General features: G+C 31.7%; 1 protein-coding gene across 1 annotated transcript in view; it reads left to right on the top strand.

The window, feature by feature from the left end:
- The window catches only part of Ncam2 (neural cell adhesion molecule 2), a 343,990-nt gene that overhangs the window by 295,342 nt on the left and 22,782 nt on the right, over positions 1-25,866 (top strand). The window contains exons 13-15 of the mRNA XM_051191784.1: positions 1,520-1,639; positions 4,006-4,127; positions 12,777-12,957. Coding sequence (XP_051047741.1) covers positions 1,520-1,639; positions 4,006-4,127; positions 12,777-12,957 — 423 coding nt within the window. The remainder of the gene's footprint in view (positions 1-1,519; positions 1,640-4,005; positions 4,128-12,776; positions 12,958-25,866) is intronic.

Genomic DNA, 25,866 nt, shown 5'->3' on the forward strand with positions numbered 1-25,866 from the left:
TACAGTTTAATAGCCAGGTAAAAAGTAGCTAACCAGCTCAGGGCTATCTCTCCTGCTGCCATTGACAGCCAATTACAGGTTAGCTAAACAATTCAGGGCATTCCTTCTACTGACCTTCTCACTCTGCTTATGTGCCAGAGCCCATGCCCTGGCTACACTCAAACCCTGTTCACATCTTGCCCAAGGTCCTATATAAGCCTCCCATGAGAAAATAAAATTTATCAGCTTGAAGAAAAAAATGCTTTGACTTCAAATTTAACTCTAAGGATAAGTTATTGGGGAAAAGGATTTCTAATTTTGTTTCCACAGAAAATGAAAAGCTGAGGTTTCCTTCTAGACTAATGTGGTTTGGTCAAACAAGACCCCCTGAAACAGAGTCCCAGGTGATCCAACATTCAAAACAGTTGGGACAAGGCAACCTTACAGATTACAGCCAGGATTTCTGCATCTCCTTCAGATCCCCCATGACAGAGCCCCCTACGAGCAGGAAGCAGTTTGGAAAGAATGATGCCCAAATTCCCAAATATTGTTTATAAAAGTTGTTGTCATTTAAATGGGCTTTGTTATAAATGGTTAATGATCACAACCAATTCTTTTAAAGGTAAAAAGGGGATTAGAGTATAAAGATGAATAACTTTGTTTTAAAATGGATTTTCATTTATTGATACAATTTAAGATCAATTTTGTGATGTGTATATTTCTCCTCTTTTTTAGTTATTGTGTTAATTTAAAAATGTAATGTATAATTTAATACAGATTATTGATAGTTACATATGGTACTCAAAAGTTAGAGTTAAGTTAGTTAGGTTTAAAGATACACAGAGATGTATTTGAGATGGATAGGCATTCTTCAAACCTTTCAAAGAGCTACATAATATGGCATTTAAACTGTTTTAGGGTTTTTCTTAACAGTGAGGAACAATTGCTTTTGGCAACACCACCTGCATCAGAAAGGAAGATGGACCTTGAAGAAACACGTTATGGAATTTGCTTTCAATATGGCAAGACTAACCATTTGGGCAAGATACTGCTCTTGTCGAGACTATTCTGAGATTTTAAAATCAATGACCTCCAGTTGCTGAAGATTCAAGTTCATGATATTTTCTATCAAGAATGACATATTCCCACTAGAGGTCCAGGCATGTAGATTGAACCCCTTAGTTACATGACATTATGAAGAAATGCTGACTTGGTATAATTGAGATACTTAGCCACACAGAACAAATAGTGTATTTATGTCATTTTACCTTTTAAAAATAAAAATAACGTATTCAGTGACTTTTTTGTGTATTTGTGTTCCAAAAGAAGCTGTTATTTCTGGCATGGATATGTTGTACTTTGTGGGAGGAAAAATAAAATGAACAAAACAGACTACTCATATATTATCCTCATATGACCTTCTATTTTTGTTTTCAGGTATTTTCCTGTGAGGTTAATCTCCCAGATTTATAATAAACCCAATGCTTTTCCTTACCGCAATGCTGTAAAGTAAATGTATTTTTGTTTTTGTTTTCCTTAGCAATGGTTGTTTTGAGCAGCCTGGAACCAAATACGACTTATGAAATCAGGGTTGCAGCAGTAAATGGAAAAGGGCAAGGAGACTACAGTAAAATAGAAATATTCCAGACACTGCCAGTCCGTAAGTAATCAGCACTACTCTGCTCTCTGTCACCAGATCCCACTCATGGAAATTTAATGGGATTTTTCAATGCAGAAAGGCATTTCAATACTTCATTGAAGTGAATTAACTCTCTGTTGAAGTTTTTCTGAGGTAGTGCCATTCTGGATTAAAAAATAACATTTCTCTAAAGTTGAGCAAGAAAAGAAAGGGCTTGGTGGAATAAAAGCAGTAAATCTGCTTTAGGAAATCTTTTGGACTTACAGTGTGATTAATTAGGTTATATTTGCAGAGTATATTGTGTTCATAGAAAAATGGGTTTGTGTCATGTCTCCTTTATTGAGACACAGCTATTAACCCACAGATAATGTGAGCTGTAAGACAAAGGAATACCAAACTCTAAATTTATCTGTTACAAAGATGACTACTGGAGGCCCATTATCATCTGTGTCGTCTTTCTCAAAACTGTCCTGTTTTGCATTTTTTTCTCTTGGATTTATGTAAAGGTTTTTTGGTTTGTTTGTTTGTTTTGTTTTGAATTTTAAAAGGCATTGCCTTTGTGTTATTTTTAAAATGTAACACTATTTACTGAATAGCACTGAACTTTGCAATTGCAAAATCTGCATAGTGTCAATCAAATTGGCCACAATAAATTCTTATTCCCCATATTTGACCAATGATCTTCCTAGGGTTTTCCAGAAACCATCATGTTATACCCCTTTAATCCATTCTCTCAATGCCATCTTTACACTCCATTATTATTATTATTATTATTATTATTATTATTATTATTAATTTACCAGGATGAAGACTAGGTAAGTAAATCTCAGGGCCTAATCAGATCATATGTGCCACCTCCTATGAATTCATCCACCCCTTCTTGCTTACAATTCTCAATGACACCTCCATTAATGTCCCAACCTCCATCTAGACACAGCTCTGCCACCATCCGAAAGTTAATAATAGGGCAGCTAGATGATATCTCCTTCCCCCACATCCCTGTACATTTCATTTTGTATTCTCCACTGCTGAGGACACCCAGAGGTATTGCAAACTGGTCCAAAACAGAGACTTGATCAACTCAGTTGACATCTGGGTAGCATTTATAGTTGTGTGTCCTCCTACAATTACAGACTATGAACAATTTTTCTCTTCTTTAAGAACCAGTGTGAATGATTAAGAAATTATTCTCCACCCTTGGTACTGAGGCTGGGTCAGTCATCAAAGTGTTCACTATTCCATGAAAGCATGAGAGCCTGAGCTGAGATCAATAGCAGTCATATGAAGGTTGAGTTCAGTTGTATGGGTCAGTAAGGTTGGAACTGAATTGGAGGTAGAGGTAGGTGAATCCTTGGTGCTCCCTTACCAACAAATCTAGCCAAATTGGTAAGCCCTAGGTGAATGAAAATAGAAGATGATAACAAAATTCTACTGTTGAGATGCATACTGGCATACACACACACACACACACACACACACAAACCATCACAAACACTATACTCATTTTTCTGATTTTCTCATTCCTTTTGAATTAGAAATCTTCCCTTCCCATAATATGTTGTTCTTGACTTGTCAACCTTTCCCTAAAATTGTAAATCATTTAAAATCAGGGGCAATTTGTTTATGAATGGATTGAATTTAACACAATTGGAAGACATTTTTATCTATTTTAACGCAACAGAATCTATATTGTTTTATATTTTATTTTAAAATGAATTGTAAATTATAATAAAGTATCGTCAAGTTGCTGTGATCATCTTCATTAGACCTATATGAGATTGGGCACTAACATTTAATTTGGATGTAGAAGGAAAATTGAAGGAAGAATTGACAGGCACCTAGGAAAGGAGTATCCTTTCCTTCAGAGTTACAACCACTGATTTGTTGTCCTTGCTTCATTAAGAACTTCTTACACACTAATTAAACTCTGTGACCACATACTGAGAAAGAAATAAAAAACAGAGATAGTTTTCAAGAGGAGAGAGGGGGTAAAATGATTTAATTTTCATTAAATAAATTTATGAACCAAACACAATATTAAATTAACATTTTATGTTAAATTTTAAACCAGTGAATAAAAACATCCAGTGTATGTGCAGTGTGTATGAAAATTTAATGTTGAAAATGTAGTTTCTGCCCTTTAATTTTTATTATAAGAAAAATATACAGTGTCTTCTACACAACATGGAAACTCCCTTTCTTAAAATAGAAACATTTATTTCATGAATGAGTGTAAAGTTATACCACACCAAAAAGATAAAATATCTAAAGTAAATAAAATAAAGTGGCACATATTTGGGGTACATAAGGTATTGGTATACTTAAGAAGCAGCATTCTTCAGCATGTGATGCAAGAGTTCATGAAGAACCTTTGTGTCTCCACTTAGGTGAGCCAAGTCCCCCTTCCATACATGGACAGCCAAGCAGTGGGAAGAGTTTTAAAATCAGCATCACAAAGCAAGACGATGGAGGTGCTCCTATTTTAGAATACATTGTGAAATACAGGAGTGTGAGTATCTTTTGAGTATTATTTTGATGATTTTGACCTTAGTCTATTTAACAACATAAGAGTGGTAACATTTTTTTTTTCTCTTTATGTGACTAGTTTTATCTACTTTCCACTTGGTCATAGTACATTACCCTAAAATCTGTCAGTTCATTATAAATAATGTAGAAAAAGTATTAGTAACTTTCTATATTATTCAGCAATGTATCTGATAAAAGTAATTTAAATAAGGGACGATTTGAGTCATGGTTTAAGTTCATCATGGCAAGAAAATCGTGCCATGAAATTACCTTGTGCTGGAAGTGAACAGAGAGAGGAATGTTTATGTTCACCTACTTTTGGCCTTTTTATCCACTATAGACACTAGCCATTCAGATGTGACAACACTGAGTCTTCCTTTTGCACATAAAGCTCTTTGGAAACATCCTCATAGATATTCTCAGAGATGTGTTTCTGACTAATTCTTTTTAAACACACACACACACTTAAACACTACCTTCTATGTGAGTCCTTTTTAGTGTTTGTTTGTATCTGTTTTTGGGATCACCACCCTTATGTTCTGTGCTTCAAGATGGCAATAAAGAGCAGCAGGTGTCTTTGCGTATTCTGCAGTAAAGTGTCTACCTCAGTGAGCTTCTGTAAGTCTCCTTGGACTGTAGATAGATCAAATCTGACATCATACTGCCATTTGGGCCAGGTTACATTGACGTTCTCATTTTCTCATTTGAAAATTAGACAAAAAGAGAATCTCTGTCCAAAGAACTTAGACCAGAGTTGCATCATTAATTACTCTAGAGTAACTGTTCCTGCATGTCTGTTTTCTACCTATAATTGCACCAAGATACTTTTTGCTACATAGCTACATAGACATTAATAACTTCTACAGAAGGATGCCATTGAAATGCCAGAGTGATCAGTAAAAGACAATAAAATAGAGAGGTGGTTTTATATCTTTCTGTGACTATGTTTTACTTAAAATTAAAAGTATGTTTCATTTTATACTGTAATGAATTGATAGTAGAGTAGTACCAATGACAACTTAAGTTCAAATAGTGCGTGGATGTCAATGAACAGTAACAGACATTATTATTTCATGCTATGTCCTTTTACCTCTCTTTATTACTCTTGGGTTTTAATTAATAAATCGCTAGTACTTTATGTAGGGTATATTATTTGTAAATACAATTCCCGGAGTTATTATTTCTAGTTATCTAAGAATACAGCTAGAAAGTAAGTATTCTACCATGCAATATGTACTTCCTCATCCAACAACAAATACAAGAACAAGTATAATGAACGGAAATTTTAAGGGACTATGGTAGGACTGAGTGGAAGCATGTGCTGGTGTACATGGGGCTTGTGTTTGATCTACCTCATGTAAACATTAGAGATGGAGTAGTAACACTCATTACTCAGGAAACAAATGAAGTCTCGTGAGCAGGAAACTATCAGTAATGGCATGTGGATTGCTCTCTCAAATTCAGTGCAGACTGCTTTTTTGTTGAAACATCCAGTTGGAATCCTGGCCAAGAAAATTTCATTAAAAAGTATTAAAGTGAGAATATCTCCTCCCCCAATCTGAATTACATGTTTATTTATTTATTAAGTAATTGAGTATCAGCTTGGCATTTCAGATAATCTGCCAGGATTTCATATTTTTCAATTCTTAAGACATGGAATTTTGTTCCCATTCAGCTTACACACTTCTTTTCAGGAGGCCCCTTTATATTTAAGGTACATCCTTCAAGATGTGAAAGGTTAGATAATCAAAGGGGATTGTGCACCGTTCATTGTATCCTATAATATTTTAAAACAAAACTCTACTGAACAAAATTACATTGACAATTGTACACATAGAATTATATCTTTTATGGATCTATAAGATGGCTTGGAGTGTGAAATTGACTGATTCCAAGCCTAATGACCTGAGTTCAAACCCCAAGACACACTTTATGTTAGATGGGAATAAATTTTTGCAAAGTGTCCTCTGACCTTTCAACAAGCAACTTGATATGCAATACTCACACATATGCATACACATACACAAAATGAATGCTTTTCAGAATGTAAAAATGATTAACCTATAGCTTTCTCAATATGAAATGACTAAAACACTTGTCTGGTTTAATGAAACCAACAGTTGCTTGAAATGTTAGCAAAATTCCTAATAATGTTTTAATATTTATTACATGAAGAAAAATAAATTAGTGTTTTTGACTTGAGTAACAGAGGTTCAAGAATTCTGCTATCCAATATAACATAATTCACATAATTGGTCCCACTTACAATAGTTCTAGGAGGCATGGATGAAGACAAAACTGTTCCCTTAACTTATACTATATCTATTTCAAGCAATTACTGTAACAAATTTGTAATATTGACAGTTTGGTATATATATATATATGTATATATATATGTGTGTGTGTGTGTGTGTGTGTGTGTGTGTGTGTGTTTGTGTGTGCATATTGTAGATTTTATTTAAAAAAAGCTTACTCCAATTGATGCACATTTATAACTCAAAAGTTAGTTTTCTCCAATGAAGTGTCACTGGGAACATTAATAATACTTAAGGGTAGATCAACCTAGCAGTATTAATTAATTAAATCAATATTAATTTAATATGAAGTCAAAGGTAATTTTGCAGATGGTTTGCCTCATATTGCTTTGTTTATAATTTTTCTTATATTTTTCTTTAATATTTTATTTCTTACATTTTTATTTTGTGTGTTGTATGTATGGTTCTTGTGCTTTCTCTTTGTTATCTAATTTTTGTTCTGGTTTGATCACTCTTTGTTTGAATATTTCCAAATAGAACAAAAGGATGGCAAGAAATGGGTGGGTGGAGGTGGGAGTGATCTGGAAGGAGTTGGGGAAGGGGAAGCCTTGATCAGAATATAGTGAAAAATATTTTAAATAGAAAAGAAGAAAAGGAGAATCACCCATGATAAATACCACTTTACTTATGTAAGTTCATTAATTTTTTTACAAGTATAGACTCAAAATGACTCTTATCAGAGAAGTCATACATGCATAGAATGCATATTAGTACATGCAGTTGCCAAAGTGAAGATAATAATCAAGAAATTCAAATTTATTAAGTTACTATCAATGTACTTCAATTTGCAAATACCTAGTCATCAATACTCTACAATTTGCAAGGACATAATTGATATATTTTTGTCTTCATTTACATTGATTATCAATACCGAAAATAACAATAGACATGGAGAAGAAAGGAATAAAGTAGGAATTGGAAAAGGCAAAAGTGGTTAGATATAATCATATAGCATTGTATACATGTGTGAATTTCCCTTGAGTAAAGTAAAATCATTACCAGAAAATTAATACATGGACATGTATCTAAAAAATTGCCTATTTTCCTTTATTCCTTCATTTTCTTCATCCTGTTGATCCAATGTAACATTCCCTTCTTGTTGTGCCAATAAAAGAATCCCTTTATCTAGGTCGAGGTGACATACATAGAGCTAATCTTGTTACTTTGGGAATGATGCAAGAATTTCTCAAATTTGCAGATACCTGAAAAACATAGGGATAGACATTTCTACCAATTAAAAATTAACTGATTGAATATACACAGTGTATCACATTCTTATTTTGTTATATTTAATTTGTTCTAATTTCCAGCTTGCCATTTCCAAACTACTTGAGGATTTATTCTTAACTCCATATTGGAAATGATTGTTAACTCAAATGTAACTATACTTGACCACTACTCAATTATTTTATTACTTGTATCGGTAACCAGAACAGGGAGCACCACTTTAAATATGGAATTTCAGACTCTTAGTACAAGTTTTGCAAAGCAATGGTTTGGAGCCCTTTTGCACTTTTAGAAGGGTATTGCTTACTCTTCAAAGATTTTCAATTTATAAATCAAACATAAAGGATACTTCCCACATAAGCCTTTAAGGAATAATAGCAACAAGAGAATTTGCATTATCTGATGGAGTACAGAACCATAAAATAGAAGAGAAAACCATAAAAGCTTCAATACATAACATATAAAAGTATATAAATATAAAGCATCAATGGACAAGTAAAATATGTCCATGGAAATTGTGCCACCCCCTGAATTATTTTGCTACTGTGTACAGTGCAACATCTTTGGCATCCTGAAATTTTATCCACCTAAGATTTTCTGAGAATACTAGATCCTCTGATTTTTTTAAAAATACACAACCCATATGTTTGTTTCTTGGGCTTCCTGAATTCCACAGTGCAGCTATGTTTAATGCACTCTCAGAATGTATGTTTTTATTAACCATGAAAATGATTGGTGCTCTTTTACCATGTTCAGAAATGCATATATTGTACTTGGTAATCCCCATCTTCATTACCCTGCCTTCCTTTCTAATTCCCTACGTCATTTTCCTTTTTACATGTTGTCCTATCTGTGCTGTTATGTCTTGAAGTTTAAAATGTGTCACCACCATAGTAAAAAAAAAAAAAAAAAAAAATCAGCTGAGGGAATCTGGAAAATTCTTTTTATTTTGTTTTTGTCTGTTTGTTTATCAAGACAGGGTTTCTCTGTATTGCTTTGAAGCCTGTCCTGGAACTCTAGGCTGGCCTAGAACTCATAGAGATCTGCTTGCCCCTGCCACCAGAACGCTCAGGATAATAGTGAAAAACCTTTATGAAAAGAGAGTTTTAGGACAAGCACCTGTGAAGTCCAACATTCCCAAGAAGATAAGACCAGCTGCAAACCTTAATGTACAAATGAAAGAGACCAGTAATACTAAAAATCATTAACATGAGATTTAATCTAAGTGGTCACATTACAAGTAGCCTAAAATAGTCTAGTGACATTATATCCATATTAGAGTTCCTGGTGGGAACATCTCTACCTTGCAAGGTGGTGTGATAAAATGTTAAAATCTGTCATATCCTTATGAGACTTAGGCACTGCTTATAAGATTTACCTACAGTGTACAATCTCAGGACATTCACCTTCATGGGAGATTGTCTGTTCTCCAAGGATTTGCTGTTGCTACACTACAAGTTGTCAGTAACCTCAGCTGAGCCTCCAGTCTTGTGTACCTATGTGAAGAATCAATGTTTTGAAGCTTTTAAGCAGCTGTAATAGTCACATCTTGAAAATGGTCCTTAGATTTCTCCTTTTAGGTAAACTTTCGACTGTGATATGTATGGGAACAGTATAACTGAGACCATGTGTTCCTTGTGTGTCAGCTAATATCTAGTGGACAAACACATATATGAATTTCATTTTCATTTCAATGACTTAAGACAAGATTGTAAATATTACAAAAGAGGATAATTACTTGTAGCATATGAGCCAGGAAGGACAAAACTTTAAGTTATGATATGGTAAATTTACCATATCATACTGCTTTGTTGCCTCACCCATTAGGAAGACATCATGTTTTAGAAAAGACTTAGAGTGTTAGAATCAGGATTTGAAGTTAAGGTATTTGGAGAATAAAGACATCCAATAATGTAATAGAATAGTTGAGAACATACAAGAAGGTATTTTAACTATGCTGTTTTTATATGTACTTTTAATATTAGTGTAAGTGAATGTAATTTGATAGTTTCTTTTTCATGCATCTGCAAGTATTTTTTTTACAAAAAAAAATCTCTCTAAATTGATGGCCGCTATGGGACCATAACTATTTTAGTGTTGGCATGTTAAATCTCTCTTGATTTAAGAAGAACTGAAGAAAATTGATTGTTTAAAATCAATTGTGTAGAAGGTACTTTTGGGACCAGAATCAGTGGTTAAGGCACATGGTTTAAAGGGTCACTTGACCTTCTCAATCTATTTGAAATCCAGATATTGTATAATAACATCTAAATGTAACAGACAAATGTAATTTATCAAAGAGTCTTAAGTTAGTGAATATATAAAAGTGAACTTTCATTATTTAGAGACAAGGCTTTCTAGCAACAGTTTTAGCATGTATATTGAAATGTATTTAAATATACCAATTTAAGCATATTTTGAACTATCTCAAGTAAATTGCTATTAATATTAAGGAGAAAAGAACACATTAGTAATTTATCTTACTTATCCTTTCTGCTGTAAAATAATATTATTATTATAAAATACAACTTTGCCTAAATAAACTAATTTAACTATAAGCCAATGTGTTACTGAAGTTATGAATCTAAAAATGGTACTATAATAGAGAATATCTGAACTAATGACAACTATGTACACATCTTAAGTAGCAAATGGAAATGGTTATTTACAAGAATTCTTATTATTTTTGTAAGGGCATATGAAGAGTAGATAAATGCACAATAAGATCAAAAAATCCTAAAAAGTGAGAGTTGTTTTTGAATCATATAAACATTACATCATACATCCAAGTAATCAGAAGAACCCACAAGAATATTGGTGTCATATAATTACTTCTATTGATGTTTTTAATAATTATTTTGTTGTAATGTGAGGCTATGTTAGCTATAGCTTCTACAAAGTCTAAGAAAGGTAAAGAATTATTTCCTGCTAAGAATGAAGTCAAAATGGGGCTCCTTTATAAACACAAACATAGCCTTCTATGTATAACATAGCTAGTAATCCCCTCAATGCTGGCATTAGGATGAGTATCAATATTAGAGATCTGTCTCAACTGTCATGTGCTCTTACTCTTTTCTTACAGATAAGAATTGGAAGATAAAAGCTTTATTCATACACTATGGCTATTTTTAAAAGAGCCTGTCTTTCACCATTTAATTGGCATATTAATGATAGTCCTATACAGCAAATCATCTCATTAAGTTACCTAGAGGGACACTTTGCCACTACTTATCTTAAATCATTCCCTGGGTACTCTATGTCTGCAAATTAGGCAGTCTACCAATGCATAATTGAGATTCTCCTGCCTAGGGGAGTATTTTGTTACACCCACTTCAAATTTTTTCTATTCCCTAGGAATAGCAATTAGGGGATTAAAATACTTCCTTGTCTTAAGTTGAATGGAAAATGAAATTGATTTATTTGTGAGAAATAGTACTCCTCTCTTTGTTTCCTTACAATATCACTGTAAAATGGCATGGGAATTTAATTTACTACATTAAAAGTTAAATTATTGGTAATTCAGAAGAGGCTACTATATCAAAAGTTTTGGTTTTTCAGAAATAGCCTATGGGAAAATTAAAAACTTTTTAACAGATGAAAATCCTATAATTTATAGTTTTGGGTGAACGAAAGAACATCCCGCTAGAAGAATAACCTTTGTTCTATAATAATCTTGATATCATCTGACATAATCTAAGTCTTTCACATGTAACTTTACTTAGATACAAACTAAAATGTATGTGTAGCCCCAGATCATAGTTGCATAGACAATCCCTGATTATTGGGGTCATACCACAGATACAAGGGTATGCAAATATCAACAGTTTCTTCATGGAGTACCTATCTTTATGTAACTCAAACATAAATAAAAGTTAATTAAAACATCTGATACAGGGGACTAGAGAATTGACTTAGAAGGTACATTTGCAGAGGACTGAGTTTGGTTGCCAGCACACACTCTTCTTTTGTGACTTAGAACCTCCTGTAACTGCAGTTATATAGGATCTAATGCCCTCTTCTAGTTTTATCTTGTGGTATCATCATCATGTACATAAGCACACAGGCATGCACCCAGGCATGTGACCAACAAAGACATTTCTAATGTTTTTTAAAAGAATCTGATAGAAACAGTTACTATATCAGGAACTTTTATATGTTTTAAAAAATAATATGGTGGAGTCCAATGATCATGTTGTTTTAGTCAATGTATTTAAGATAATCTGGGGACTGTTTCTTCTTTATTAATTGTAGTAGTAGTAGTAGTGACTTTTTTGGCAAAATACCAACTGCTCTCATATTCTTACAGAAAGAATCAAATAATATTTAGATAATAAATTGTAAGATAAGAGCCAGACATGGTTCACTCTAAGAAGGCTATTGTAAGATGCATGCATGAAATCACAGAACACATGTGAGTTAATGTTGAGTGAGTTTTTACTATAAAATTAGGGCTTAACTATATATATATACATACATATATATATATATATACATATATATATATATGTATGTATATATATATATATATGTGTGTGTGTATATATATGTATATATATAGATAGATAGATATAGATCTATATATGCAGGAGAGAGAAGAGAAAAAAGGAAAAGAAAAAGACAAAAAACAAATCAACAACAACAACAACCCATGTCAGTGTTTCAGAGTTCATGGGAACCATCAAAGAACATTGCTGAAAATTTGTCTCCATATTGCCCAGGGTTTACTTCATAGGTATTTATCCTGCTTCAACAAATGTTAATAATAGTCTTTGGCAATTATTCAGTGACTAATCTTTCTATCCATGATCTAAAAATTCAAATTATGAATCAAAGTTCTGTGTGATAAATTAGAATAAAATTAATAGATAGAATTATGCTACCACATGATTAACTTGTTAAATCATCCATCCTTAGCTGGTATATACCTTTCATGTAGCATTAGAAACAAAGCCAAATTCATTAAATGAGTAATTTTACATATCCATCTGTAGAAATAAGACAATAGAAACTATTTGAATTATTCCAAAATTAAGTTTAAAATACATTTTCACAGCATTTTGTTCCAAAAGTCCTTTTCTCGCTTTTCACAGAAAGATAAGGAAGATCAGTGGCTGGAGAAAAAGGTGCAGGGGAATAAGGACCACATTATTTTGGAACACCTGCAGTGGACAATGGGCTACGAAGTACAAATCACAGCTGCCAATAGGCTGGGGTATTCTGAGCCCACCATATATGAGTTCAGCATGCCCCCAAAGCCCAACATTATTAAAGGTAAGCAAGATGATATCCTTTCTTAAAAGTAGCACTTTATCTTTTTTATATCTTTCTGGTGTATTTTGCTAATAATGAAAATTACACTAGATGAGTTGAAGTATCATTTTGGTTTCCTAAACATGGTTATTGTTGCAAAAATCAACATAGTTTCCTGTTCTTAAAATGACATACTGAGTATTTGGAAAAGCATGCTTAGACATCTATAGCAGTAACATCGAATTTGGAGTGCTGAATAGATGGGAAGAACTAAAGATGAGAATGGCTGATGAAAATGCTCCTTAAAACAGTGCTGAGATGACAGGAAACATTTGCAAAAGCAAATTTTCTGCTAAGCAACCTGGGAGCTTGTTTTCCAGTTCTGCCTACATTTGTCTACAGCTCACCCATGCAGAAACAGTTTATATGTGGTTTCATTAAAGAAGTAGAACTGGAGTTACAAAGAGGGTCAAATGTGTCAGGGAACTTTTAGCCTGTTTTTAATATAAACCAATCTTTGGTCTCTGAAGCAGGTATAATATTTATATAATTACTAATAAAATTGCCATTTTATTAAAATTCTTTGGAGATGCCTTCTGTGATGACAATAAAGCCAAGGCATGTGCTAGTTGAAAATCATATTGAATTCTCTTAATCAGTTGTCATAGATAGCATTTTTATCACTTTTTAATATTATTATGTGGTTAATAAATATATGTGTATAGTATATACTATATTCTGCTATATTTTCTTATATTTACATATGTATGATGCGGACATAATATTGATTCATAAAAACCCTGTTTATTTTATTTGTAACACAGTATCATTATTAGGACATAATATTATTCAATTAAGGAAAAAAATCACTTTGACTATATTACTTACCTTATAATTTCAAGGTGACATCAATGTGACATAATTGTTTAATATGATTGCCTTTTAAAGTTGAAAGACACTTAAGATAATTAATCCTTGATTAAGTTGTATTGTAAAGATCATAGAGATTAAATACAATTAAACATGGGACAGAGTTTTGCTAATGCTTTCTCACAAATACTTCAAATTGTTTATTTTTGAAATTCAGAAGGATCCTTCAGAAGTATTATTGGTATTTTCTAATATTATTTTTTATTTGAAAAGTATTTCTGTATTATGCCATTATATTATTAATAGTAGGCAAGCTAGAGCTACTCATTTTTTACATGACTTTAAAAGATTAAATTATTGATTCATCTCAAGTGTACTTGATGTATATATGTGTAAATCTTAACCTTGAGAAATGATTGAAATGATTGATTTTCCAATGTAAAAGTGTTTGGATATAGTATCACCTATCACTTTATTTGTCCTTGAAAATTGGAAATAGCAATAACTTTTTGTACAATCATATTATGCTTCTGGTAATTATATTCTATGCATGTCTCTTAAACGTGAATTAAATATAATCTCAAACTGAATCAATGCAGCTGACAAAGGACTTCAAAGTATGTCATTTCCTGAACCCTCAGAAAAATTCACATAGTAAATAAAGGGAAATTATGTCTATGTTTTAGCAAAACATTCTGTCTAATTTCAAGCAAAAATTTGAGTACTTTATTAACAAAATAAAGATTTATATAAAATTATATATATATGTATATACATAAATTTTAATAGGTACAAATACATAGTTATATGAATTTCTATTGCCTTACAATATAATGGAGAGTGATAGTAATTTACATTTTTAATATATTTTATAAAAACTAGAAGAAAATAGCTTGAATTTTTCATCAAAATAGTGATAATTATTTAAGAAGATGGAAATGCAAATGTTCATCAGAGAATACAGTATACATAAACTACATTACCATGCTGTATACTATAGCACTTACATTATCACAATTATTACTCTATAAAATATAAGGCAGGAATGTAATAATTTAGTGATGAAGCAATGTCAAAACCAAAATGTTGTTATGCTATCTGTTGTTGTGTTCTTATCATTCTAGACATAAAAAGGTAAATAAGTAAATAATTATCATCCTTCTCTCTCTATCTCTCTTTCTCTCTATATTTGTATGTGTGTGTGCATGTGTATATACATTTATATATATATATATATATATATATATATATATATATATATTCAGTATTCAGATCAAGAAATAAAGTGACACAATTATTCTAAAAGTAGTATTTTTTTGGTTTAGAAACTTTTTAATTTGACAGTTCATATACAAACCAGGAATGGAATATGGAGAAAGTTATGGTTTATTTTTCAGTCTCTGTAGTATTAGATTTAATTTATTTTTCCATAATGGAATTTGTATTGATGTTCTACATTTGAGAAGTACTGAGTTGAGTACTTTGGATTCATCAGTGCAAATATTAGAATCATTAACAGACCACATAAGACACTAAGCTGCCCAACAGTGAGCGAACACAAGGATGAGGTGTGCCCCTCAACACTCTACCATCAACATATTAGCAAGCAAGCCCAATTTATGAGTCTGAAATTGGATAGTGAAATGTTTCTTAAAGGAGAAACGTTCCAAAGAAACATGAAGTAATTACTTTCTAGGCATGTGTATTACATGGAAGATGTCTATGACGAAAGTGATTGCTTCCTTTAGCAATTAGAAAAAAACAAACAAATAGCAAACAGTATATCTGAAAGAGAATTTGGACATGTTTGCCTCAAGAAGCTCCTAGTGGTGGAATTGTGTCTCCATGGCTAATTAAAACCATTTATTTAACTAATTATTACAGATCTTAAAGGAAGTTAGAATCAAGTAGTATGTAACAGGTGTTGTCATTATGTACTTTGCCTTTGTGTGACTAAGCACAAGTGATGAGACAACATCTGTTATTGAGGGAAGGTGATGGAAGGAAGGAAGGAAGGGAGGAAGGAAGGAAGGAAGGAAGGAAGGAAGGAAGGAAGGAAGGAAGAAAAATCCACTTTAGCCATACTATGGGAGGAAACTCACAAGGCCGTTCTACTAGACTGGATTTCATAGAGCAGATGACTGTTAGCTTCTTTGTAAGCATCTTTTCTTCAGGTGAATAATTTTGTTTTACAATTTTGATTAGAGAAAGATGGTCACACCAAACATGGAATGTCAAAGGATTAAATTAGACATGCCTTTTGCAGATGAGATGCCCTTGATTTGGAAATTTACGTTATGAGGCTGTAAGAATTAATGAGTGAATAAATTCTGTGCTTTAGTAGGGATACACTCCTACTAATAACTTCTAAATTGCATGGAGAGTTTCTGTTTGTCATGTTCCTTGAGATTTTCTCAGTTCTGAGAATGACACAGCCAAGGTGCTTAAAGGGCCCCTCTTGAAGGGCTGAAGAAAGAATCCAAAAACAAAGTCCCCAAGACGTATGATACAATAAGAAGTAAGCATGTCCTTTCACCCATCACCTTACCAAACATTAAGGACTTGCAGAGTCTGGAGAAAAATAAAAGTACTATCTTGAGAGAGTTAGGATAAGGCCTTAGGCCCTGAAGTATACCAACTAAGTGTGACATCCTGCTGGGAAACCCTAATCAAAAGACACACCTGTCATTTCATGGATCTTTGCCAGAGTAACTCAGAGACAGACTAGTAAGAAATGGGTTATTGGTGTCATAAACACCTGCAAGATTTAGTTCCCTTTTTTGGTAATGGTCACAAGAAGCTTTCCTGGCAAGGTGGAGAGTGTTACAATTATTTTTAATTCAAACTAGAAACAATCTTATTTTGCATATCAATCCCGATTTCCCCTTCCTCCCATCCTCCCAGGCACCCTACAGACACCACATCCTATCTCCTTTCTAATCCCCAGGGAGCAAAAACAGTCCATGGAAGGTTATTGAAGTCTGTCACATCATTTAGGAAAGGGCCTAGGGAGAGGATCCCTCTATGGGGAGTGGGCTCCCAAAACCCCTTATTAGACTAAGAACAAATACTGATTCCATTACCAGAGGCCCGATAGATTTCCCAGGCCTCCTAAATGAGACCCACAATCAGGGGGCATGGTTCGGTCCTATGTTTGTCTCCCAGCCATCAGTGTGGGGTCAATGAGCTTGCTGTTGATCAGGTCTGCTGTTTCTGTGGGTTTCTCCAGCCTGGTCTTGACCACTTTGCTCATCAGGCCTCCCTCTTTGCAACAGGATTCCAGGAGTTCAGCTTAGTGTGTTGCTGTGTGTGTCTGCTTCTGCTTCCATCAGCTACTAGATGAAGGATCTAAGATGGCATATGATGTAGTCATCAGTGGAAAAGGGAAAAAGGACAAGATCTTTTGAATAAATTGGGAACACAGCCAGCTAGGAAGGGAAAGGGAGTTAGGAGAACGAGAAAAGGAAAAGAGGAGGGAGGAGGAGGACATGAGGGAGCAGGAAGATTGAGTCAGCGGAAGAATAGAGGAGACAAAAAAGAAACACCATAGTGGAAGGAGCCATTATAGATTTAAATAGTGTTACAATTTAAGAAAAGCAGAATGAGAGAGGGAGAGAGGGAGAGAGAGAGAAAGAGGAGAGAGAGATGCCATGCCACAGGGTTCAAGTAGAGGGCTTTTTGTTTGTTTGTTTGTGGTTTTGTTGTTGTTGTTGTTTTTAATTAGGGAAAGGAATAATACTTATGGGGACAGAGAGCAGCATGAGAGACAAAGGGGGAGAGAGAAGAACAGAGAGTGGGAAAAAGAGAGAGGAACAGACAGGGAAAGACAGAAAGACAGGAGACAGAAAGGCAGGGCCCCTTTAAAAGGGCACACAGTGAATAGACACAGGTGGTGGTGCACGTGGTGGCTGTAGCAGAGATGTACCCTGTCAGAACCCCAAAGACTCGCCAGTGCAAAAGCCTAAATACTAACAGGTAGAGAAAAGAAAATAATGAGAATGATATTTAAGGTGGAGACGGCTGGACTGTGTTACATCAGATGTAATAAGAACCTACTGGTAGGTTAGACACAAACAGCATGGCTGCCAATCTACCTTTGAATGTAGGAGATAATTTCCTTCCCTCTAGTGTGCAATGTGTAAAAAGTCATTGCATCCAAGCTGAAAAAGCTTAAAGTATTATAGCACAAAAGTTCCGGAAATATTTATTTTTCATTTATTGATTTCATCTACTGATTAGCAGAACCTGTTGAGCATCATGGAAGTCATGACTTAGTAGACAAAGAACACTTTAGATAGTATATTGAGGTAATCCTTAAAGTGGGATGATAAAGAATTTAGCAGCATTTATATGTGGAACATTCAACAATTAAATTATATTTTTCCAGAGTATTTAAAAATGATCATTGATTTTCATCAAAATTCATGACGTATCTCTCCAGTTTTAAGTAAAGGATGCTTACCTTACAAATAATGAGAGTAATGTAGAGTGCAGTTAACAACTAATGAAATAAAATATCACTCTTAATAAACTGCCTACATTATAATCATATATAGCATATTTTTAAGATATTTTGATGTATTTTTCTATGTATATATCTTGGTAGACATATTTTTCTGTTGCATTTGATTCTTATTTTATAAATAGTTTTACATGTATAATAAACTTTATTCTCATTAAGGTTATGTTTATTTTGAAAGATATTTACTTTGTTTATGGATAGGTAGAATTATATAAAACGAACTATATGGTTTTAAGATTTTAATCAGCCAATTCCATTTTACTATAATATAAAATAGCCACAATATTGGATAATTATTTCAAATTTGTGGCTATAAAATGATTAAAATGCTATAATTAGTATTAGAGATTGATAAAATGACTATTATGGCTTTTTTATCAGTGGTATACTTTTAACCAATAATTATACCACTATATTTATGAATTGAACAGAAAATGTCATGCTGTAGAGAACTATCAACATATATTGTAAAATATTTCATAAATTATCTTAGCATCTTGTTTAATGTTGTTTGTATTTAAACGTAATATCTTTACCGATTGCTCCTTTTTGTACTTCCTGATATTTTGGAATGAAAGAATGTAATATTTTTGTCTCACCATATTATTGGAGTGAAGAATTCCTCTCATAAATTATTAGAAATTTATAGTAGAGATGTTGGTCATGTGAAGAACTGCAATGTACATATATATTCTTCAGTTCGCATAAGCTGAAGAAACTCATATGAATCACTGCTAAGAAAGGCATTTCTATATACCTGGAAATTTAAAATTATAATTCTAGTGAGTTTTAAAGTAATATTGATTTTGTGACTTACACTAAAATTCAAAAAACAGAATCTTTTCAAAGTAGGATAAATAAATGAGATTAGAAAAAGAAGCTTGAACTTGATTGGCAAATAAATGTATCTTCTACAGTCCTAATTTACCTTTTAGAATATGAAATAAATAAGTTCATAAAAATCCTGGTCTAACAATGTAGAACTTGACTGTAGCTCTTTGGAATTCTCAATGAGGTCCAAATATTGATACTACACATCAGACATTCTTAACTTTAGGTACATACTGAAACTACAATATAAATACAAAATATAAACACAAAATACAAGTTGTTGTCATGACAATCATTTTCAAAATAATTTTGAAGAGTTTCAATAAGATGTATGGAGTATGACAGTAGATGACTAATTTCCCCTGGATTTTCTTCTCCTCACATCCATACCTATGTAACATTCACTTGCATTGTAAAGTAGTAAATAATTTTTCAATTTTAATGATTGTTCTTAATTCTGTATGTTAATGAACCATGGTAGATAATACTGTGGAATATAATAAGATTATGTGTCATGTAATATTGCTGATATTAGTACTCACATTGAAAATACCAATGACTTCTTCCTTATCAGTTTTCATGTTCCACATGGAAATGACTTTAATTTAAAAACTGACAAAAAATAATGTCAGATGACCTTGTTATAAACCTTATTGATATTTGCTATCATATAATTATTTTAGAATGGAATGATTATTTTAAAAATATTTTGCCATAATGTTATAACCACTGTTTCTGTAGGAGTGATTTTTTTCCAGGAAAATAATAATGGCTATGTACAAATATTTCATTAATTTTTTTCTCTTTTTTTTCTTTCCTACTGTTGTTTTTTTCCTCTTATTTTATTTTTGTCTCCACAATTTTATTATTTTGATATTTGTTTTCTTGTGTTATGTGTTCAAAATGATTTCATCATGCAGATAATTGCTGTGAGGCGAATAAAGGTGAAAACGGAAGCCAGTCATGGCAGCTGAATGCTGTTGCTTTTACTTTTCTTATAGCAATGAGTTTGTCATGCTTGTTTTAATTTTACTATATTCTATGGTATTCCCTGAACAGAGATAAGCAAAAGAGTAGCAACAGGATAATTGAAAAGTATAACCAAAGTTGTCTGCAGTCAAGTTTTTGTTCGAACACTTAGCCTCTTCCTCTGTCTTTAGCAGCAGAAGGAAATTCAGTAACACAGAAAGAAATCTCTTAAAGACTGTTTCTCCCAATGCTTTTTAAGCAATGATATGTTTTCTTGTAAAGACTTCATTTTCCAAAGTAGGCCTTGCTATTAATGGTGTCCCTTTTACACTGAGCATAAGCGTTTTCCATAGCTATTCCTGTTTTCACTTAATGAGTTTGCAAATATAATTCAACATCTATAGGTATAAAGCATGGAAATTGTGGTTTTATAAAATTGTGAATCACCTCTACCAGTCTTTTAAACTGTTAAAATGAAAACTTGTGGTTTTCTGAACATTTATAAGATTTTATAGTTTCTACCATTTATACAAAACACAAATTTGTTATCGAGTTATATCAGATGATATATTTTTTGTTCTGTTTTCTTCAGTTTTGAGACAATGTCTGAAGACTTAAAATGAATGATTTCTTCATTTAAATTTAATATTTTCTTAAATGAAACTCTATACCATTGTCCAGATTAAATGAACTTAATCTAAGTATGTTTGAAATGTTACTTGATTCAGTAAATTCATATCTTTTTTGAGCTGGACCCAAGTATTGCAGATGTAACATCCTATGCAGTTTTATATTGCATTTTTCTGAAATCCTGACAGCCACTGTCTTTGTAAGCATCAAAATGAGAAATGACTATTTTAGGCATTACTTTCAAGGAGATGAAAATGAGATCAGAACAAGAACCTGCTGCATTCAAATTTTCAAAAGAAGCTCAATTTGAAGAAATACAAGAAGGGAACCTGTTTTTCCAGTTTCGGTTATTTGAAAATGAGAAAAATGTGTCATTTGCCTTGAACCACATCCTAAAAAGTGACATAGTTAGGACTACTTAGGCTAATTAGGAAACACACACACACACACACACACACACACACACACACACTCACCTTTGCTTTTGTGTGTCATTTATATAGACAAACATAGCAAGTTTTACTTTCTAAATCAAAAACTAATTTTCAGCTTTTGATATTCACCACCCTTCCCAAAGCAAAGCATGTGGCTTCTTTAAAACACTCTCCATGCTTTTTAGGTACCCAAACGTATTATTTATTATGTGAGGCCCAACAATATTAGATATGCATTAGAAAAAAGTTTATTTTAATTTCTAATTTGGAATATCTTTGCTTTCAACTATTGTTTTTATCTTGTAGCATGCAAAATAAGTTCAAACATGACCCATTCAAATATATTTTTTCTTTGTTACTGAAAAAACAAACAAAATATCAAATTTATTTAGTATGGGAGACTCACTAACATCTAAGGAAGTTTTTTCCTTCTTTTTAAAAATAACATGAGCCATGCTGTCTTAACCATATAACTATTTGCCACTTCGCACTATATTCCTTGGTATTTTAATTAGGAGATTATTAGTTCAATACTGTTAAGTAGGAAATATTGAGAATGAGGAAATTCAAGTAACATTTCTAAACATAATAGATTCCATTGGAAGATGTCCATGAAAAAGTTATGTATTGTTTAACATGACTTGAAATTACAAATGACTTATGAGACATGCACCTACTCAATTATTTTTGAAGTTTATATTCCACAACTCAGAATTATCAAGAGTGACACAAAGAACATTCAAGGTTAAGGTTACACAAACATTCACCATATCATTTTGTAAATTGTATAATTTAAATTATTATTTCCTTAATTATCCACTATATATATATATATGTATATATATATATATATATATGTTTATTTATATATTTATTTATTTTGTTCTGAGATACAAACAAATCCCATAGAGTTTTACAAAGAACTCAAAATAAACATCGTATGCTTTGGTGTTTTTCTTCATAATATTGTAGGCAAAATAATGAAATTTTTGTGTCAGATCAAATGACCCTAGAAATTATATACTTATTTGTGTCATAAGGACTTGGTGAAGTTCTTGTTGCTAGGTTTTTTTTTATCTTTTATTAACCAAACTTCATTACTTTGTGCAAGCAGATATTTTTTCCATGTTAACCTTTTCTCTATTTAGGAACAGTGTTCGATTATCTGCAACGTGATCAATAATAAATACATTGTAAACATTCACATAATCCTTAGTTGCTACCAACTAATTTTCCTGTTTTGCTTTAAACAAATTTTAATTATTGAAGGTATGCTAATACAAATGTGTGTGATGATATAAGTATAGTATTTACTAATAGGTAATTAGAGAACTTTTGGTCTAACGTGATGTGTATCAGCACTCCCAGTGTTAAAATATTTCAGTAGTATCTATCCAGGGCATGACAGAGATGGACCTAAGTGAAATAGATTATGCACGATTTTCCATATATATGTATATGTGTGATATCAGGGTATGTTTTTAATGATTTCAGAATGTCCATTTATTTCTACCCAATCCCGGCATAGTAACCTTAGAACCTAGTTTCAATGGACCCTACCCTCCGCCCCACTGTGTGTCCAGAAATACATGTCTAAGAGAAAGCAATAGGTTCTTCCTGACAAAATGTTTTCTCAAATTGACAAAATATTCCTCATTATAATTCTATGTGTTTATACAACTAAGAATACTTCTACAAAACCCTTCCTTTCAAAATTTTTTGACAATGCTTGTATGTATGTTATAACTAACAAGAACAAGTGCTAAAGCTCAATGCTTTTATCCAGTTTTTTTTTTCCATTTTCATTTTTTACCTAAATATTGAATAGTTTAATTGGATATACATTAATAATTTTCAAATATTAGATTAAGATTTACAATGTATCCTCTATATAAATATAATTAGTTTCACTTTTTTACTTATATATGACAAATGCACTCATAAATTTAATTTTTTGAGAGGTTTAAAATATTTATCTTTAGGTTTTAAATTACTTAAAAGGATGCACATGACTGTACAAGTTTTGTAACTGAAGTGAAAATGATAACTGTCATTCGTTAATTCAAATGTTGTTTATCACTACCCATGTATTATAATTCATGTACCCATAAATCAATTATATGCACATTTTCAGTGGATCCCCTATATTTTAATTTGACTATTCTATTTTTTCACTAAGTGATATTGTACTTGAATGTTCAGTCATGTACAATTGACTCAGAATGAATACATCAAAATCTATAAATATTTAGGTATTACAGGACATACATTAAGAATGGAAAAATAATTTTTAAATATACCAATGACTTTATTATTTCAATATTGACAACATTATGCCAATATCAGAAAGTAGTATCTTAATCTTATTTTTGGGAATAATATTCAATATTATATTTGAGAAAATTTCTTTTCATAGAAATTATAAGAAATACATGTAAGGTCACTCCTCCTTAAAATTTTAATATGCAAACAATTAAATAGTTCATTTTTGTTATGACATTAATATCATTGAAAGTACTGAACAAAACATACGTTACACTGTTATCAACATAGTTTTCTGACATTTTGATACCAAATGAATAGGTATACATAGGTATACCTAGAAGTAAATGATATGGTTGATTTACTATTTTAGGAATTTTATAATTATTGGTTTCATAAGTGTAGAGTATTCTTTTCACAATATCAATTATGTCCAAATTAAGAAACATTTTTCTCATCAAAAACATATTTCTTACAATTATGTCATCATTTTCAAAAAACTATTTACTTTTTCTGATATTTGTTCTCCTTTATGTGTAGGATTGAGTATATTTCCTTTATTTTGTGTTTTGTTATTTATACATAGAAATTATGTTACTGCCCTTGTAATTACAGAGAAGTATATCATAAAATTTTGAGATTCCAATGTATTTAATGATAGTTGACTTTTGCCTATGTCCAGCAAATAAATACATATCAGTTCTTGAAATGGACCTTTAATTGATTATGAAATCTATTTAAATTGCAGGCCAATGTCCATAAGAATTAGGTAATAAATAAAAGAGGAAACATATTTTACTTTCAGAATATTTTACTTATATTAAATTTAGTATTTAACTAAAATAAAAATATTTTTAATGTTTCATTTTATACTCCTTTCAATAATGAAAAATTCAGAGTATTATTCTGTAGTCAATATTTAAAAATTGTATTCTGTTTTCAAGTTGTCAAAAGATACATAAGACAATAATGACTTTCATGTCATTCTTCTATTTAACCATACTTAAATTACATACATTGTCGAAGATGATGTACTGGATAAAGTAAACAATCATATACTGATTCTCCATAACTAACAGGTATTAACTTCTATACCTAAAATATTTATTAGGAATGCTCCACATGAGATGGATAATTTTATGAGATCAACCTATCTGTTGAAATAGAAAAAAATGTCGCTTTGTAAATGCACATGTATACTTAAAGTGTGTTTTAAGCACTCTGCTCTGGTGGCACTTAGATATGTGTCTGACATTTTCTGGAGGTTGATACTTATTTCATTTCATTTGAAGTACAGTCATTCATCTACATATACATAAAATTTATTTTAAAAAGTGATGTTGGTTGTGTTATATCTAGGTATCAAATAGTTTCTTCATTTGTGTATATTATCATTTATGTAAATTATTTCATTTAAATAATAACATTTAAAAAAATAAACTTTATTCAACTTCCTTTCATGTATGTACTAAATGGGAAATTTTAACTCCTTGTTCTTTATAGCAATGTAAACTAAAAACTACTGCTTTAAATAATTTCCACAATTCAGATTTATTTATAAAAATTTCTCTCATAGATTTACATTGGCTTTTTGTATAATTTTCACATTTGAAACTAGTTCAATCATTTTAAGTGCATTTGTTTTCATCTCAGATTATTTTATTGACAATATGTACATGTTATAAGTGTATTGTCTTTTGTATCATCTCTTATTCAACATCCCCACATATTATCAAGTGCTATGTGTGATTTTTGTGCATTTGTTCCATTGTGTATTAAATGTCTTTTATTTTTATGTATCTGTGTCTTCTCCATTGTTGTAATAAAGAAAACTGAGGAAAATCTTTGTTATATGTGTTTTCTTTATTACTGTTAAGGTCTTTTTTGTCCTTCTGTGTGCTTTTATTTTTACCTTGGTCAATTTCAGCATCACAACAAGTTTGTTTGTAGGCAAGAACTAGTAGCGAACTTTTTTTTAGTGAATGTTTTCAATGTTGAGATAACTAAAGTACAGTCATTAAAAGGGTCATCTTATAAAAAATTTAGAAACAATACCCAACCTTGTTCATAGTAACCTTTTTATGCAGTCCTCATGAAATTAAATCATTCCTCAGTTGCCTAAATAATTTGATACATATTCTACATATTCCAGTTAAACCAGTCAGTAATTTCCATTGCCAGTAAAATTTCACAAAAGAATACACAAATGTCTACTCTGAATTCTCACAAATACTTCCACATTGGTAATATGATAAACTATGCCCTAAAGAAATGCCATAATATTACTGCAAAAACACAAATATTCTGTGCCCGTCTTTAGATATTATAAAGCAAAAGTGACCTTTTATGTTTATAAATAAGAAAAATAGTGACTATAAGAGTCAGAAGACATATTTTTAATGCAAACTTTCA

The sequence above is a fragment of the Phodopus roborovskii genome, unplaced genomic scaffold (genome assembly GCF_943737965.1).
Source record: "Phodopus roborovskii unplaced genomic scaffold, PHOROB, whole genome shotgun sequence".
In the NCBI taxonomy this organism is placed as follows: Eukaryota; Metazoa; Chordata; class Mammalia; order Rodentia; family Cricetidae; genus Phodopus; species Phodopus roborovskii.